We start from the raw sequence: 19,883 nt of genomic DNA on the forward strand, positions 1-19,883 counted from the left end.
TTAATCCAAAGTTACCAAGTGTATTTTGTGTTTCCACTGTCGCTGTCTCAATTTTATCAACATTTTATGCAAAAAATAACTGTTAAAGGTCAATTCAAACATTAAACGCGTAAAATATGGGAAAGAATCGTCTAATCTCAGCCGCAAAGGCGTTACACTTATTCGCTGCATCAGGTAGGATCACTTACTGTGTGTGAATAAAGTGAATATGTGAATATGTGAATGAATGTAGGCTACGCCTAATGTTATAACTTATACGTAGCCTAAACCGTAACATATTTCTGTGCGAGGGCTGCACTACATTGCAATTCTTGCCAATAGGTTCAACTAGTCCAACTTCATTAGCTGGTGCTATAGCCTATATGATTTTGCATTTCACCTTGTAATTAGATTCAGAGATTAAAAAAGAAGCTCATCTAGCCAACTGCAAAAACCCTGGTCATATGGCCTACATTGTACATGATGTATTACTATAAATAGGGGGGAAAAACATGATAATTGCCTAACTTAGGGAGGCCCTTGGGCCTTACTGTGGTGAAGTGTTACTTGTTGTTAGTGTTACTAGGGCCTGGCTATCGTACTTCTAAGGCTACCTACTGCGTACTATATTACATGCAAGGGAGTAATTATAGATGCAAGTGTCGTGTCATTCTTTACTTTAACTTAGTCTAACATTGTAGCAAGGCAAATGTGTATCCTAATAGTAATAGAAACCCTGTGATTTGAGAGCACTGATTGACTACCAAGTGAATGTAACAAACAGGATGGGCCATGAGTGATGAGCCAGTCAGTACTATACTAGGCCTAAGTACTTATAGTTTTTCTCAATTTGATGCATAATAGCAGTCAATAAAGGCCTAGTCATTACCTGTAAATAAATATTTCACCATTAACTAAGCATCAGACTTTCAGAGAGGATAGGCTATAATATTACCATGCAAAGGGCTGGATAAATTTGAACTAGCTCTAATAATAGCCTAACTTAGACTAGTTACTGATCAATCCCAATAACATACTTATTACGTAGGCAAGGCCTAACAAGTAGCTTCTTTGCAAACCTCTAACAAAACAGATCATGGAGCAAACTCAGTCATATTTGTAAGTTATCCTTTACTACAGTAGAACATTTCCAGCCCTGTGGAATGAATGAACATTCAGCAAATACCATGACTTGTTTACATAATGTTTGTTATGATACTATAGGTCTAATTAGATAAATATGTTGCAGTATCTTGTATGCTCTGGTGAGAAGTATATTTAGATGCAGTGGTCCAAATGCTTGTGTCCAAACAGTGTTTCTTTTAAATTTTCCAAGCTTTCTCCATCAGCCACGTGTTAAACATCTGTCATCTTTTTGTGTTTAGGTCCTTTTTCCTTTTTATGAAATATTTGTTGTGAAACTTGCATTTGATTAATTTTATCTTATTTTCAGATGCTTTCTGATCGTTGATAAGCAACAGTGAAACACTATGATGGTGGACTTAAATTCACCAAATATACAGTATCAAGACACAAGATGAGGTGAAACATTGACCTATTCACCTACAAAGAGCTATTCATTCCTCATCAACTACTACTAGTTCTTTGCATAAGCATGGACTCAAACTCAATCACAGATGGCACTGAAATTAGTGGGATGCCCGCTATGCCAAGGAGAAAATCAAAAACATTGGCACGATTAAAGTAAGAACTATTGTCATAAGAATGGTTGTGAAATTAATGGTATGATTAAGTACTTATTTGTAGGATTTTTTAAATACAAATTGTTGTGGAATGTCTTGCCTAGGAAAAGTGATCTTTTTTTTTTGCAATTTAAATTTCTGCACACCTTCAGAAGCAAAGTGTATTTTGTTTGAAAGAAATCCATTTACATAAGAATTTCAGTCAGGTTTTGTAGGAAATCTTGAAATCTCTGACTTTCACCCCAACTGAAAATATCAACCATGGTAAATGGAGGGAACAAGGTTATCAGTAAAATGATGTAAAATCATAAAGTTTTCTCCTTCCAAATTCAGGGACTGAATTCTGTTAACCCAATGGACCTTCCCAATTTCCCATGTAAATTATGTAATCAGTGCATAATTAGTGACCGCCTGTATGAGAGAGGAGTCAGAGGGGCATTTTCAGATAAATTACAGAGCAATTCCTTCTTTAAAATTTTATTTTTGGTCTTCCAAAAGCAAAAATTCTGGAGCTTTCATGAGACGTTGGAGATACATAAATTGCAAAAAAATTATGAAGAAATGGTATAACATTCTTCTTAGCTGTTTGGGAAAGCTATTCATGAAAGGTTTTCTCTATCACATATAGACCAACAAATGATGTTTGGGTTTGTGTCTCCTTTAGTGTCTTGTTGTCTGCAAAATTGTAAACTGGTCTTCTAGATCAGAGGTGAACAAGTATAAATTTACAGTAAAGATTTTCTGCATTCCTCAAAGTTTACAGGTACCAGTCAGGTTTGCATTTCACTAAATTATGATATTCTTTGTTCCAGCTGTTTGCTGATCAGAGTGATTGCTCATCATTAAGTGTGGTGGTAAAGGAATATAGTTTGCACATAATAATTTGTAGAAATAGGATGGAGGGTTGGGAAGGAAGTACATGGTGGAGAAGTGGTGAATAATGATAGGGCATTACAGACGTAACAATGTTTTGTTAATTAATGACATAGACGTCTCTTTGTTCTTGAAGTACTGAGAATGTTGGTCGTTCAGTAAGTTTTTCACCTTAATCAAATTGTCAACTTGCTACTAGAAAAACTTTTAGCTTTCGATAGCAAGAGATTTAATTTATCAGCTTGCAGTAATTATAGAAACAGAGTAAATAGGTGAATAAGCTTAGAAGTTAGAACTCACTTTGTGTTCATCATTTAAGCTCGCATTGTTACAGTAAACATAAACGTTTATGTTCATACCCCCATTTCTTCCAATTCCAGGAAACTGAAGGCTCAGAAAGTTCAGGATCAATTAGACAGTGAGACCATAAAGTCTAATAATTCTCCACAAGTTGATAAAGCGGGAGGAGGTTTGGTTGAAGATGGAGACACTGGAGAGGTAAATGTCAATGCCGATTTCGGACAAAATTCAAGTCCAAGCGATGCACTCACTCCGACTAATGACGCCTACAGTTCTTCACTTTCTAAACATTCATCATCTGCTCCACCCCTGTATTCATCTCCAGACGGAAGAATTTCAAACAGGAGCGACGTAAGGACTTGGAATAAACAGGATCATGTACAAAGTAGTAGTACGAGTGCAATCTCCCAACCAGAGGACAAACTCTCTTCTCTGGATGAAAATGTCTCTATGGATGTGGGATCTCTAACTTCAAGCTTGGATCAAAGATTGCCTGAACAAAGACAAAGTTTGTCTGAGGTCAAAGAAGAGATAGAAGACGGTGCTATAAGGAAAGGACAAGATGTTTCAAATATAAACTTAAACAAGGAAAGTTTTAGGACAGAAACTACTTCAAGAAGCACAAGTGGGTTGTTTTCTCATAATGGAAATGAAAGTGCAATAGATACCCAGGTCCAGCGGCAGGGTTTCCGCTTGCCTGGGATAACTAGTCGATCAGTTTCCGGCAATACTGATGTCAAACATATCACCACAGGTGATGTAACAAATGAAGTCAAAGCTGACAGAACCACAGAAACGGATAGCGACGATGATGATTTGATCGTTATTGGAGGAAGTTGCTCTGAGATTTCAAGACCTTCCTCATCAGCACATCTTCTTACCTCACCGATCCAAAAGAAGGTACTGGCATCAACACGAGAGGATAAAGATGAGAGTGAAGATGAGGCGATAGGGAGTGCTTCCTCGGACTGCGGATCTCAGCCTCTGGAGCAATCAGAATCAGTGTTGAAATATTCGGATATATCCGCCGGTAACGTCACCTACAAGAACCAGCAGAATAGGGGAGTGTTTCAGTCCTTGGATATGGACATGAACTCAAGCAGGGATGCTCTATCGGATCTGAGCCATCCGGGCACAAGTGGTGTATCCAGTAGTAAGAGGACGGATTGTTCGGAGAGCGATTTGACAGAGAGATTGAACTCAAGAACCTACTCTGAACCTCCTATGGGAAGCACAGAAAGTCTTACGGATACTAACAGATCGTACCTCTCAACAGGAGCCCTGCGCCAAATCACTACTCAGGCTGCAAGACGCAATCAAAACAGGTGACCGGTTTCTACTTGTCTTTAGATCTTTCATAGCTCATCGCTCTGAATTTAAATAGATTGTAATACTACTTTCTTTCCAGGGTAGTATTTCTCACTTTCACAGTAAATATCGTAAATGGTTGAATGCTTTTTCTTGAGGGTGAAATGCGAGGAGGTTCAAAATATATGTAACAAGAATAAAAATGGAAAGGAACTATTAATTGGGCAAATAGGCCATTTTCTCCACTTGAAAGAGTCTGTTTCCACTTGAAAAATAACATTCAAATTCAACCCCTAGCATCCAACTGTAATGATAGTATGACATACTATGACTATTAAAATGAAAATATTATAATTTTAATATTTTTCAGTTAACTTTGCCCTATGAAGCATCCATCAAGTATGTCCTGTTTGTATATAATTCCTTCAGTACTTTCCTTTGTCTCCTCCTCGCACCCAGTCTGAATGTTCTAATCATCTCATGGTCTATACTGTACTATTTACTGTCGTAGAGAGCTGTTAAGTATATGACTGCAGCCATGTGTTCTTAGAACATCTATCACATCTTTATCGATGCCTTAGTACACCGATGATTAGCGTGGTTGGGGTTCGGTTACATTCTCCAAGAAAGTACTTCACTTTGTTATCCTCTTCTGCACTACTATGCCTCCTTGTCTCCTATGTACAGTAGTACAGTACCTTCATACAATGTTCACAACTCACCTTACTACTGTACGCAGTTTATCCTAGCTGTGTCGATCTGTATGTGTACTTATTCTGCGGGAGTATCCATGACGATTCTTCAGCAAGTTCTGTAGGATCATCATGAGGGGTATCGAGCTCGTGGAAGGACTCCAAAACCAGAGTTGGTTGGTGACTTGGTGTATAAAATAATTTAGCTATTAGATTAATTTCTTACTGAGTTTTGCTTTTCTATTCATATTCTCACCCCTAAAAGGAGTTACTTGATGGGTGGTGTCAGAAACACCGGTTCCTTGCTTGGTAAAGAGGAGTTGGAAAGAAATCTCCCCGACAGAAAGATCAGAGTGTTTGTCTCGACTTGGAACATGCACGAGGAAAAGGTATGGTTAATTATTAGTTTAGTGTTTAATTAAATGTCAACTCTACAATAATTGAACTAAAACTGAAGATTAAATCATGAAACTGAAGCTCTAGCTAATGTCTTACTTTAATTTTTTTTTTTTTTGCTTTCACCAGAATGAAGAGGTCAGGTACATGTTGTACTGTACCACAAAGATTAGCATTTTGCAATATGTGGCATGAAGCCACCATTAAGGGTATACCCTACTACTGTGTGGGATTACAGTGGTATCAATGACCAAGCAGGTGTTTGAATATTCTTACTAAAGAACAGGAGTTAAAATTTCCAATTGGGAGACTTGAAAGTGTATTAACTGGTCTAGATATTCCAACTTCATGCTTTCAAATTAGAAACATTAAATGTTTACATTATTACAAAAGTATACGTCACAAAGTAACACATGAAATTAGTGTTGGAAGTACAGAAGCTTTATTGGAAGCATTTCTGAAGGGGTTGGACATTAAGAGTGTCAATGTGCAAATTAAAGTGTATGACCTAACATCTGAGAGGTTTCTAAGTAGAATACATGTGCTGATTGCACTACGTTATTTGTTAAGTTAGACATAAAAGTTTTAATCCGGTACCTTCTTAAATAAGCAAAAACTATATTAACTGTTTATTTCATCTTTTAACTGAGGGAAAGGGCCTGTGGCTTTAGGGATCATTCCGTGTTAAGCACTAAATTTGACACAAAGTTTACAGTATTATTGTTTCTGATAATAATGTTCCTTATAGCACTTGAACATTTGAGTCAACATATAATTTTAAATTCCTTTCAGAGTGTTAAACTTTGCGTTATTTTTGTGACTTTTCAAACAAATGTGTGCAGCCTTTGCCGCTCCAAGCAGAAATACAAGTATTTGGCTCCTTCCACATTTAACCCTTCTCGGCTGCATCTGGTTCATTTTCAATTTCAGATGATATAAAATATTGCCGTGCTATTAGATAGCACATCAGCCAGTGTTCATCTTTGTAAATCTTTCCTCCAATATCTTCATCTTGTTTCAATTTCTACCGTTTCTGTCTAGGTCCTTCCTGATAACCTGGAGGATCTTGTCCTTCCAGAAGAGAGCATCATATTACAAGACATCTATGTGGTTGGTACACAAGAGTCAACCCCAGATGCGTAAGTGGTTATCTCATGTGCGATTAAACTAAAAGGGTGGGGGAGGATGGGGGCGGGGGGAGAAGAGGAATTTTCTCCTTGCCTCTACCTCCGTACTCTTACCCCCATTCATCAACCACAAGCAGATAATAAGAAATTTAACCCATATCATTAAAGCTATCTTCTCAGTGAACACAACTAGCAGTGATGTTGATTTCCACATAAATTTTAGCTAATTCCCACAGACTTAAATCAAGCATTAATATAATGGCAGATGCGTAGCCTTATGCGAAGGAAGGCTCAGACAGTTGCTGTCTTTGAAATCGACTCCCAACACAAAAATATCTTTTTTGGAAATACCCATCTAGATACAATGTATAAATGTGCAAAGAATATTTTGTGTGCAATTCTGCTCTGATTTAATATGAATCAATCAGTCTTGAAAAAGTGATCTGTATGAATTGGACATATCAATGTTATTAATTGGTGAGGGAAGTCTCGTCTTGATTTCATGTCAAAACTGTCCGCAAATTTACTTGATCTTGCAAAGTTAAATATGAATAATATTTTTATTTGATTTTGCAGAGATGAGTGGGCAATCAGGATGCAGGAGACCCTAGGCACCACTCACATTCTCCTCCACAAAGCTTCTCTTGGTGTTCTACATCTTCTCATCTTCATCAGGAGAGATCTCTTCTGGTTCTGTTCTCGTAAGTGAATCAAATGCAGGGGCAATCAGCATTTATTACATTTTACCTGTAGTTTGAAAGGATTAGAAACTGCAATTCCCAACTGGGGAATGTTTGATTTTACAGGAGAACCAACCCTTTCAGGATGAATTCTAAAATTCTGTAATGTTACAGTTTATTTGTGGTTTAGGTGGTATGTGATCAAACACTTGGTATGGTATCTGGTCACAATGAAATGGAAACAGTAAGGTATTTGCTAAATTACTGGCATTTGGTGACAACATCTAGAATGGTACACTTGTTTAATTTGCTTTAATGTGAATATTTGATAGTTGGTTTGAGGTAAAGATGCTGAAAATTTCAAAAACAATGTAAAAGAAATGTAAGAAGTAGTCTCCAGAATATGTTCTTTTACTTTGGCATATCTTGCCCACTGAAATGATTGAATCAAACACTTTGAGGTATTGTTGGTGGTCGAAGATTCAAACCTGCACTCTCAATTGCATTTAAATGTCTAACAAATATTGAACTATTTCTTCGAATATATTTAATGTACTTTATGATTAGATGTATTTTACGAGGCGGTGTGGAGGGGGGGGGGGGGGGGGTTAGGGAGTGGTAGGGGTGCAGGATGGTAGCTGACCGAATCCACTTGTCCCTCCCCTTGATACTGTAGTTTTCATGCCATTGGCCAAATATGCTCATTGCAAATCTATCTTCTGTTTTATTTTAGCCGTTGAAGAAGACTCTGTTGCAACGAGGCCAGGTGCAATGATAAAGACTAAGGTACTGCAATGTAGTGAGACATTCTAAGTATGTGAAAGAATACAAACATTGTATGTATACTACAGTCTGCATTCTTCAGTAGGACACACATCTATACCATAACAATGCTGAGTATGATGGCTTAGTGTAGTATGGAGAATAATACTAATTATACTAACAGCCATATCAAATAATCTTTTAATAAAGAGATTGATTGGTTCATGTGTAGTAGTACATACATTAGTAAGAGTTCAATAATGCATTTGTCCCATCGCTTGCTTACAACCATCTTTTAAGTCTTAGTTTGGAGGTTAGGTTATTTCTTCAATTTGATGTTGTTTCAATAACAGTTCAAGAGGTTGGAAGATGAGGGCAGAAGGGAGCTTTGTGGTTTTGATGTTACTGTTTTGTTTCCTTTGATATTAGGTCAATCAAGGCAAGTCAGTACAACCACTCATCCATTTGAAATAATCAGAAAAAGTCGGGAGAGTATTAAGTACTCTGCCTTGTTAATTCAGTGCTGACTTTGGGATGCATGTTACTGTATAATTTCAATTTCTTTTTTCCAGTATAAATTATAAAATTTATAAATAGGACACATAATAATGATACATAAAAAAAAAAGACGTAAAAATGTACAAACATGAAAGCATGAACAAGAACGAAATAAGATGGAGGATTAGAAGTTTTAAAGATTAAAAGGATTATAACAGAGATTCTAAGAACCCATTTTGAAAATAAATGGCTGCTCTGTAGATAAATGAGTTCTTAAAGAGCATAATTCTAAAAGTTGGCAAGATAGTAGGATTACGTAGATTGTACTTGTTGGTTCTATTGCACAGAGAGATCAACTCGGAGTGAAGTGGGTGATCTTTAGAACTATGTATATTCTTAGCTAGTCTTATGAATTCATTTTTACTAGCAGTGTTTACTTTACCAACCAGGCTTTCATAGTCGAGATTAAATATATTTGAGCAGTATTTCAAGATGCTACTAATAAAACTGTGTTTGTAGAGAATTTTTTGATGGAATTCTTATGGAGATGGGTGAACAAAGGAGAAGATATTTGTTTGATGGTATACTGTATAAATAGAATCCAATGTACTTTATGAATTAATCATGTTACTGTTGTTTCCCTACAGGGTGCTGTTGCAGTGTCGTTCACTTTCTTTGGTACTTCATTCTTGTTCCTAGTCTCCCATTTCACATGTAAGTGTCCATAAAATTGATCAATTCCATATCTTTTCCCCCATTTTATCCCCATTTTTCAGTGAGCTGTTAAATCTCCATGGGTTTACCTGAAATAATTAGGCTATTTGAAGAAATGATGGTCTGTGTGTCTTTTTTACTACAAAATGTGTTTGCTTGGAGCATTTCAAATAAAAATCATTCCTTGAATTTTGTGCAACTATGTAGCCATTTGCTGACATCAAGTTACATTTAAATGATCGGAATTGGACACGTAGCAAATGGCTGTCCTGCTGAGTTATTCTGTTTAATAATGACAATATTTGGCTGCATTGCTACTATCTGATAGACGCAGGATATTAATGGACAATTCAACTTGGCATTGAATATTTATGTAAAAGAGCAATAGAGATGACAGAATGGTGAGTCCAGTCCTACAGTAACATTGATCCGAGTATTTACATGCAACTACAAAAGAGTAAATTGCTTTAAAAATTAACAGATTTAACAAGTAAAGATGAAAATGGTGAGGAAAAGGATCTTTCTGAATATGTATCTCAAAAACAGACAAACTGAAGTCAAATCTTTAATGAGTGGGAGAGGGGGGGGGTGGGGATAGGATCGGGAGGGCTGACTGAGGGATGCAGTGACCTCTGGGTCAAGGACTGGTCAAGTAGTTTCAATGAGCAGATGACTCCTTTGATCAACAACATACGTACTATGTGTCGGAATATTTAAACGCGTATGGAGGAAAATAATCATAGCTAGCTTAAAACTTGATATGTTTGGTTGTACTTGAAATTTATTTCCTTTTCTCTTTTTCCTGTTATTTTCTACCACAGCTGGCGATGATAATCTTTCAAATCGAATTCAAGATTATGCTAAAATCATCCGATCTCTAGATCTACCTATCAAGGTACCTGCTACCAGGAAATATAATGTGGATAAAGGTCAGTCATTATATGTGTGTGTGTTGATGAGGAGTTCATCCTTATATCATTTTGTATGGCAAAAGGTGTGAATTTTTAAATCTGGTGATATTTTGTGAATGTGTCTGGCAACGACAGAGTTAATTGATCCCATCTCGGAAATTGAGCTGATAAGTGGTATCGTGTTTCTTTAAAAATATTGAAATTGTCTATGCAATATTATATTTCTCAAAGGAAGTTGCATTTTGATATAAATTCCAGATACAGTATGGTGTCTTAAAAGGGACATAGGGGAAAAAAATAAGTGTCCCCAAATCTCAAAATTTTGACTTTCTATCTCAATTTGTTTCCTTTCCTATGTCCCTATTAAGCCACCGTAATACAGAGATAGGCAGCTAAGCAAACTTTTCCAATTGTGTCACATTTCAAGATGATTTTAAGTAAGGGATGGTTTAACCAGTCCAAATAGGTAACATTTAATCAACGATATCTGCCAGCAGAGATTATCCTGTTAATGTAAAGGCATGTAAAGATGTTTAACCCTCGACCACTGTCATTTCTTAGTTATGTTTTGTTGTGTTCACTCTCCCATATGATGTTGCCCTTTCAGATGACATCACCTCAAGATTCGATGCAGTCTTCTGGTGCGGGGATTTCAACTTCCGACTGACGGAATCCAGAGCAAAGATTGAAAATTGGGCTCAGCAGCTGAAACACGGCAACGAGGAAGACTTTAACATTCTCCTGCAGCACGATCAACTCAGGAAGACGATGACAAAGAGTAAGTTGAGATGTAAAGTATATCAGGATGGAAAAAAATGCGTTTATTTATTTATCTGTATCACAAAATGATGTCACAGGAGATTACGAGAGTGAAGCTAGTTCCTTAGATGAGACATTGTCATAGTGAACACGGTTACATTATTACAGATTTCTAGGTTTATAAAATTAGCATCAAGAAAACTCAATAATGACCCTCTGAAGACATGGATTGTTTCTTGTATGCTAAAAATCAAATGACCTAAGAATGGTGGGGGTGGGGGGGGATCAGGGTGAACTTTTCACTGTATAAATGGGAATTGTGTTTCTTGTTGATTCAGATTAGTATTTCTGATTTTTTTTTTTAGAGGGATTTATTCTTTGTATACTAGCAAATGATGGTTTTTTTTATTGTTGATGTTGCAAGGTTTTGTTCTACCAATTTTTATGCTTAATGAAAATGAATATTTTCTTTGAAAAAGAAATCTGAAAATTTCAAGACTAGTCAGGTAAATTACCATTATAAATTTGTTACTTTCCATAGTGTGATTCCTGCAAAGAGCTGTGTCTGTGGATGTAGGATATGTGTGCCAGGTAACAGGGGTGGGTATGGTGAACAGGCGGTCTGTATGGACAGAGACACTTTAAAGGACACATCGTTGTATATTTGAACACCACAGTTATTTTGACCCAGCAGTGATGTGTGTGTGTGTGGGGGGACATGCATGACCGAAGCTGCATGTATGTGTGTGTGTATGTTACTCTTTTTACACATACATAATTACGGAAATACGATATCAAACTTGAGCATCTGTTTGATGAGGTTCTAAGGTTTGCGTCATTCTGTTTTGTTGATATGGATAATTATATTTCATATATATCTTTGAAATTACATGGGAAGGAAAACAATGGGTGTATTGTTATCACAAACTGATTGTTTTCTTCAGGTTACGACAATAAAGTTGAATATACAGTCCAAGGTGAGGTTGGATCATTTAAACTGCCCTGTTGCTTAAACTCCTCCTCTCGTTGGCCTTCTATTTTGCTTGTCATGGATATTTAAATAGCTTCCCCTCCATTTGCTCATGCCATTTTTACTCAATCCCTACATACTGAGTATGCCAAAAACTGATTCACAATAATATTTCCTTTCATTATAGCTGACCATGGCATGCACCATTTGCTTGATTCGTCACATTCCACGTAATATAGCTAGATATCAAATGATAAATTATCAGCATGTGAATCCTACCTTTAGTAAAAAGTTAATCTTGCTATGTTTTTTTGTTATTTTCATCGCTGATTGATTAATGCTTTACTCACCAACTGCAAACAGATCACGGTGAAACATTAATTCTAAATATAACTTCAGGTATAACAAGTTGAAGTTCAAGGTTGCTAGTCTTCTCCCCCTAGCTAGGGCATCAAAAGTTATTAACCGTAAACATTAGGTTGGAAACGATGATGGTTCATATCAGTTGGCAGGTGATACTGTTTTTTTTATTATGTAACATACAAATTACTGTAACTTTCATTCAGGTAGCATCGAGTGTTCCATGATCGCCCCCCTCCCCTACCTGGTTCATCCACTCAGCCCCCCCCCATCCCACCCCCTTAAGTAATTAACACATCATGGATTCCTTTGAAAGGAGGTTTTTGAATATAAATCATGGTTATGTCCGGTTTTACGTTCATTCTGTTTTATAAAATCATACCATGGTTAGAAAATGCAACATACTGTGAATGTAGGATTACACAACCATTTTTGCTGAAGGAATATTGCAGTGTTTACATGTTTTGAACCACATTGCATTTTGTGGTTCAAAGTAATGCTGACCATGGCAACATCAAAAGGTCAAAGGTGTGGACCAGATTCAGTAGTTGAAAGGTTAAGTTAGACTCTGAATGAACTGTTTGTCAAAAGCTCACTCACTCGTAGTAACATAAAGACCATCGCTATGTCAGTGTACAGTTTTGTCGGTGCTATTGGGTGTGTCCTGATCTGCCAATATCGTAGGCATCCTGCTAACACAGCATGTTGCAGTATGAAAACCAATGAACATCTTTCTACTCATTAAATGCTGATTCAGGTACATTTATATCTCTAATACATTTATCTCCTGTTTGCATGGAAAGATTAATACACTGTTTATTTAAAGAGGTACTGTTGGCATTTAACACAATGTGGTGGAGAAATACCAAGTGCATTCTATAGCATTAGTGAAAATAAGCAATGTTTGACAGGTCGTCGAGAATGATTATTTTCAAAAGTTTGTAAATTAATACTGCTGCATGAAGAAGCTTAAAGAAAATGCTTAAAAAGATGTGCCGTATGCTGTTAATGCAGGATCAGCCTGTATGAATAGTAGAGTATGTGGTGGAGTCTTGTAAAGAAAAAAGAATTGTTTGTTTGGCTAAAATTGATTCAAAACAGTATCCCATTGTTTGCAATTTCCTTAAAGGTATGTATTTTAGATCCTCCTGCAAGCAGGAACTCGCGAAGGAGCCCCATTGGCTTATCAAAGCCGCAAGCTGACCGAAGTCAGTCTCTTAGATTCATATTTAACGTCCATGATTATGAATTGTCAATTGTCAACAAGTCTGTAACTGGACAACATACATTAATCTTGGAGTGATTCGAACTCGGGAACTTAGGATTGGGGAGGCACAAGCGTTAACCACTGAGCTAACACTCATATAAGTTACGGATATGAGAGCACACTGGTAATATGGAATTAACCTAACCCTATGCAGCATGACAGCTTTATGCATGCATGGAAGACAACTTGTTCCTCACTTACACAATAGTTTACAATATCACAAGTTATTTACCCGAACAACTTCCCCACCATCTCATGTCTTTTAAAATCATTGTTCACGCTAAGTACCCTGCATGGCAAATTCATCAAAATAGTTAAGCTTTGAATTGCTGCAATACAGACAGTTGTTGATGATATCTGATTGAATTGCTAAATCTTGACTGTGTACATAATATAGTAATCATCAAGTCATTATATGCTCTTGCCAACAATTTGGCTATAACCAGGGTAATGAAGGTGGGAGCAGGGGGGGGGGGGGGAGGGGGTGACTCATCCCTAAATCTTCAAGAGATCCTTGTTACATTGGACTGCTCATCTCTTGACTGACACATGAATTTTCATCTTCCATTTCCTTAGATTCCATCTTTAAGGGTTTCCAGGAGGGAGAGATCAACTTTCTACCGACCTACAAGTATAATCCTGGAGAAGATGTCTTTGATACCAGCTCCAAGGCCAGGATACCATCTTATACCGTACGTAATCTTACAGCAGTGTCTATCTGTCTGTCTGTCCGTCACATGTAGTACCACAATGGTATATTTCATACGTCGTAAAAAGATCTACATTAGAGTCAGGCCCTTAGACCTGCAAACCTAGCTGTATGTTGGCATAGCACTTGATATGTGTATCATAATTCAGATGGATAGTGTGCCCTGATGTGAGGCCCAGCAGTAGACCCACAGAAAAGAAACACTTTATCATGGAGTTTTTTTCTTATAAATCATATTGTATATATGGGCTCATATATCAGTGTATGGGTTGAAAAGTGAAATATGCTTTAGTGGTAAGTACTAAGTATAGTATCAGAAGCAACCATTTGGCAGCCATACACATTCTCCTTTTTCGTAACGAATAAGTTTCCGATAATAGTTTTGATCAATTTTTGGTATCACATAGAGTTTCCAATCTGTGTTTAAATTGGCAAGTTTATGTTGATACTCTTCATTTTCATCTTCAGGATCGAGTTCTCTACAAACCACGTAAATCTGGGGAGGTCAATGTACTATACTACAATTCTTGTCCAACCATCAAATGCTCAGACCATCGTCCTGTTTATGGTATCTACGAAGTCACAATACGTCCCGGCAGAGATGAGTAAGGAGGATTCGTTCGTTCTTATTATTTATATCCGATCTCTCCAAATAGTTTGTCCGTTAAACGTTAGTCCGTGATCTTAAAGAGCAAACGTGTACAACTTAATAATAATAATACTATTTGATTTTATATAGGGCTTTACACCAGCGATAGGTCTCAAAGCGCTTTACAGATGTTATATTACCCATGGTCAATGATAACCTGTCCCAGAGACAATCCCTCCAGTCGGCAGCAGTTATATACTGCGCCCAATGACAAGTCTTACAGGTACCCATTTAACCCCTGGGTGGAGAGAGGCAAGTGAGATAAAGCTGAGCTGTTGACCCCCTCACCTCACTGTGTTTTCATGGCTCGTGGAATAGTAAGTCATTCAGGGTTTTGATGTTAAATGATCGTCAGGTTGAATTAAGATAACAAACTGAGCTGTTTTCAGGTCATATGAGAAAAGTAGTTGTGATAAGAGATATGACAATAAATAGTCACTATTTGTGATATTACCAAAGTAATGGATTAATACAGAATGAACTTTTTATAAAGAAAGGGAGCTTTTGTGAAACCACCAGCTCATAATCACCACAGGGGTGGATCCAGGATATTTAAATGGAGGGATTGTAGCCCTGGGGCTGTTGTATTTTCAATTTGTATGAACACTGATGTTTAAATTTATATTGTCATACTGGTTTAGTCTATATTATACCGACTGGTTAGCCTAGTGGTTAGAGCATCCGCTTATCAGCCGGAAGGTTCGGGGTTCGACTCCGGGCCGAGTCATACCAAAGACTTTAAAAATGGGACCTACTGCCATCTTGCTTGGTGCTCAGCATCGTGTATAGTCCACAGTGACTTGAGAATGGTTATGGAATGATAATAGACTGTTGGTTATAGGCACTGCGCCATGAGCGTCTTCGGACGGATACCGGCGCAATACCAAGTGTACACATTATTATTATTATTATTATGATATTGTTTATAACAGTGTTTCTTCTTTGTTACTTTTGTCTTTTCTTAGTCATCTTTGTGGGACTCCAAACTTTGCAAAAGATGTGTTTGTTGAAGGTAAGTGGATCTCTATGACTTAAATGAACCTACTAGCTATCTCATAAAAACTGTCTGCAAAGTTTATAATACCTTCCAGGGGTTATTTTTGGTCAATTGAAAAGAAAAAACCAAATTAATAAGAGGCAAATAAAATGATGCTGCAAAATCATGGGAAAGTTTGAATCCAATATCACATAATTTTTCATGGATCATTTTATAGTGGATGGGGGAAACATGACTTTTTGCAAACTGAACAAGAGGGCAATCCATGGGGGTTAGCAATCTCATCTCCTTTACGACAGAAAGTGATTGTTGGGTTACTTCAGAGTACATCTGGTTGCCATCTTTGTTAATAGGTTGGAATCCATTGTTTTAACGTATACTTTGGTTTAAAGTTTAGTACAAAAGGATATGACCTACCCATCACTGTTTGTTTCATGCAAGGCATCAATTTTGGGCCAATTTCACCTCTGACCTACTTTGTCCTTTCAACCTAACCCTCATCATCCAAAAAAGGAATACTTCAGTATTTGTCGCATCATACTCTTCATATCTTAAGGAATATATATATCGTATGGTTTAATGGCTTTTCCCTACATGCTGACAAGCAGAAATATTTATTTAGCTTTTCGACCTTAAACCTTTTACATCATCAATTATTCAGGCACAAGGTTACACATGGTCAGGCACTTACCCACCAAGTTTGAACTTGAACAGACTTATGGTGTAAGAGTTTGTGCAACACATTTTTTTGGCTCAAGCACACACACGCACACACACTTCCTCATATTTCTGATGTGGGGTGAAAGTACAATATCTCATCTCCCTATTCATTACATGTAGGGAGATGAGATTTTTTTGTATCTATCTCACTTATTAACACAGGGGTTTACAAAATTTTCATAGTCTTTCCTATTACTCTACAACTTCTCTTATAGATTCACTTTTTACAAGTTTTTTTTTTTTTTTTGATACAGCAAACAGAAGAAGAGCAGCAGCAGTGACTGGTACCAAAAGTGGTTCAAAGAGTCAGAAGAGTGCAATCTGTAGTCTAATGTGATGTAACTACAGCCAAAGTAATCATCATTAATCATGAATAATTATGTCTACTAACTGTACATGCCAGAATGTAACAGTATCACCTACTAAGAGGATATCTGGTGGAGGTTGGAAAAGTGGCTGTCCAACCAAGTAATGGGATATATGAGATGCAGCCGCTTCTGTGATGTCAGAAAGTAACAGTCTAACAGTGGTAAACCAACATACAGTAGATTCATTATCAACCTAACAGTCTGAGTGTTCAAGGAAAGATCACAAGTCTATCTGTGAAACTGTGACATGAGCAAAACAGACTCTCTGGTACTTCGCTCCTCCCACTAACCTACCCACTGCAATAAACATTGAAAAAGCATGTAAGTGTTAAACATGTGCTGTTATCTTTGTTAGAGGGTGTAAATTTGATGTATCCCCCTACAGAGACCTATTTTAAATGTGACATTAAATTGTGACTTTACTTAAAAAGATGAAATTGTCTGACTAGGGCTGCAGTCCTGTCCCGTACGTTTTCTGTACTTACATGAAGAAATGTTTTCATTTGTGTCACTTATTGCTAAGACATTGTTCTGTATAACATACTGTATACATGAACTGCTAACTGGACTCTTCTCTGCTATACCTACTACCAATCATAAGATCCCGGTGCGAGTCACTCCAAGATTAATGTATGTCGTCTAGTTACAGAGTTGTTGACAATGGACAATTCATAATCATGGACGTTAAATATGAATCTAAGAGACTGACTTCGGTCAGCCTGCGGCTTTGATAAGCCAATGATGGCTTCTTCACGAGTTCCTGCTTGCAGGAGGATCTAAAATACATACATACATACATACATACATATATGCTCCAAGAAACCACAAAATTTTGTCTCATGCAGTGCTAGGACAACACTCTGTATACAGTACCATACTTACTTGATGACTTTTAGGACTGAAGTTGTCTCACATATTAGAAGGACATTTCCTCTGTATGCTGCATATGTACATGATGAGAAGAACATAAATAGTTTCTGTCCCTCACACTTTGAGATATCATTCTTAAAAAAATTCCTATGCTGTATGTACAAGCAGCTCAATTTGAAAACCTTGTTTTAGACACCTTTACTAGCAACTGTCCGTCCAGGCATGCAATTCTTTTGTATTTATTTTGTTTTGAATATTTTATGCGATATTAAGTTGTTTTTAATACTCTGCTTTATTTGTTTCAAGTTTCATAACTTTTGTATATACCAGACAAGCACAAACTTAATCTACTTGCATTTGTCAGTGCAAATAAGTCACACGTTCTTTAATTCATGAATAATCATTAGTGCTTTGACATGATGAAAAATCATGAGAGATTTGACTACTGATCTCTGATAATCAGTTGTGCAACTAGTGCCCAAGCTGCTCAGACTACTGATCCATTTCTTTTTACCTTTTTATTATCTTGACTTCAACCTAGTTTAAATTTTCAAAATGAAGTCGTATGTTATTTCAAAGCATACGAAGATACTGCCACTGCAAGATGTATTCTTAAAAACATATTTCTATTTATTGGAGAAAAAATTGAAATCCATCCTCTTGCCATGATGATGTATCTGTGAACCATATCAGTTTTCTTTAATTTATTTAGAATCGCCCTTTGTTTATCTGTCTTTCTTTTCTCGTTTTTGAGTTTTCTTTTGAGGATGATTTCCTTTGCCATTATAACTGTTGTATATTTTGTACAAATTCACAAACGATTTTCTTTAATTTTTACAAAGGTCGTAAAAATATAGTTCATCCAAGGAAGTGGTCTCAGTAGTATCATTTATTTCCAATTGGTTGTTTTTCCAATCATAGCAACTTTTAAGATGCTGCTTTTTCCTGAAAAAACTGATTTATAGTTATAATTCCCTTGCAGGGAAATCATTTTCAGAATCTATATACTTAAAACAGAACAATGTTACCATAATATATTGGGTACTAAAATCATGTACAAAGGAGGAAATGTGGAATTCTTTCATATGGGGTTTTTGTTTTTGTTGTAAATGCACATACTAACTGCATTAAAGTTGGGTGTATCTACGTTGCCATTAATTAATCTGTACATTCCTGAGTAACTTATGATGATAATGGGAGGAATTCAAGGGTTGTGAAGGAGGGGATGGGGGGGGGGGAAGGGGAGTAGATGCTCACTTAGAAGCTAACAATGATGCTCCATTTTGCAAAGTGTGCTTCAAAGGAGTCTTTAAGTTCCTGTTAGTTTCATTCCAAAGAACTATTCCTTATGAGACATTTTTTGTAGCTCTATTGGACTAAAATGTGGTTACTCTGGTTAGTACTTCATCAAGACAAGCTAAATGTTGAACTGTAATAAGTGAAGAATATTGTGAGTGGACTGGATGATTTCTCTTATTCCCAACAAAGGTCAAGAAAACTGCTAGAGAAATGCTTGTGTCAAGTGATTCTTCCTCTCTATATTGGTTGTCAGTTAAAAGTGATATCAGAGTTGAGTTGCAGATGGATTGATTGAACAGGAATTCACTGCATGCTTGTTGTCCAGCCTACGGAATTTTGTCCATCGAGTTTTGATTGCTAAGTGCTCAAATGTTTTATCTTACTGTTTTTATCAACCTGTCATCTTCTATCCTACACGTTTATAATGGCTTGTTAGTTATAAAGATTGTAAATTTGATATATTCAAATTGAAATATATGCATATACAGACATGTATTATTGTGCTAGAGTTTAGTGTACATGACATATATTAAATAATTAACAAACAAACAATGTTGTTCATGTCTTTTTTTACATTTTTATCACTTTTCCTTTTGTAATACATGTCAAATCAGAATTGACAGAAGAAATGTAATGTAATGTAAATAAAATCTTATATAGCGCACTACGCGCGATGCATCTGTGCGCTTTACAAACAAACTAGAAAATACAATGCCATAAAACAATAAAAAGAAAAAACAGTAAATACAAAATACCAACTACAGAAATATACAGGACTATGAGATCGAAAAACTAATAAAAGTACTGGTGCAGCGAAAAGCGATAAAACAGATTGACTACAAAAACTACAATTTGAATGCTAAAAAGTGAAAATTCCAATTGAAATTAGAAATTGAAATGATAGCAACGGTATGATTTCCCGGGCCATACTGTAATCCCTAGCCAATCCACCATCCCCTTTCCTTTTCTCAT

At 36.6% G+C, this 19,883-nt stretch overlaps 1 protein-coding gene across 3 annotated transcripts; it reads left to right on the top strand.

Annotated features, from left to right (window-relative positions):
- The first annotated feature begins 5 nt into the window (after positions 1-5).
- On the top strand, positions 6-19,466 carry LOC139963542 (uncharacterized). Of its 3 annotated transcripts, XR_011791594.1 has the most exons (16): positions 6-174; positions 1,433-1,683; positions 2,936-4,180; positions 5,121-5,244; positions 6,293-6,390; positions 6,955-7,079; positions 7,792-7,844; positions 8,966-9,032; positions 9,854-9,961; positions 10,551-10,721; positions 11,647-11,679; positions 13,876-13,991; positions 14,477-14,613; positions 15,623-15,669; positions 16,629-16,836; positions 16,885-19,466. XR_011791594.1 is itself a non-coding variant. In XM_071964392.1 (15 exons), the coding sequence occupies exons 2-15, from the start codon at positions 1,595-1,597 to the stop codon at positions 16,709-16,711; spliced, it is 2,496 nt and encodes an 831-aa protein (XP_071820493.1). In that variant the 5' UTR covers positions 6-174; positions 1,433-1,594; the 3' UTR covers positions 16,712-19,465. The 3 variants fall into 3 exon arrangements, 2 of the variants coding, with proteins under 2 accessions (XP_071820493.1, XP_071820494.1); XM_071964392.1 differs by having other exon boundaries at positions 16,629-19,465; XM_071964393.1 differs by lacking the exon at positions 11,647-11,679 and having other exon boundaries at positions 7-174; positions 16,629-19,465.
- The last annotated feature ends 417 nt before the right edge of the window (positions 19,467-19,883 follow it).

The sequence above is a fragment of the Apostichopus japonicus genome, chromosome 22 (genome assembly GCF_037975245.1).
Source record: "Apostichopus japonicus isolate 1M-3 chromosome 22, ASM3797524v1, whole genome shotgun sequence".
Lineage (NCBI taxonomy): Eukaryota > Metazoa > Echinodermata > Holothuroidea > Aspidochirotida > Stichopodidae > Apostichopus > Apostichopus japonicus.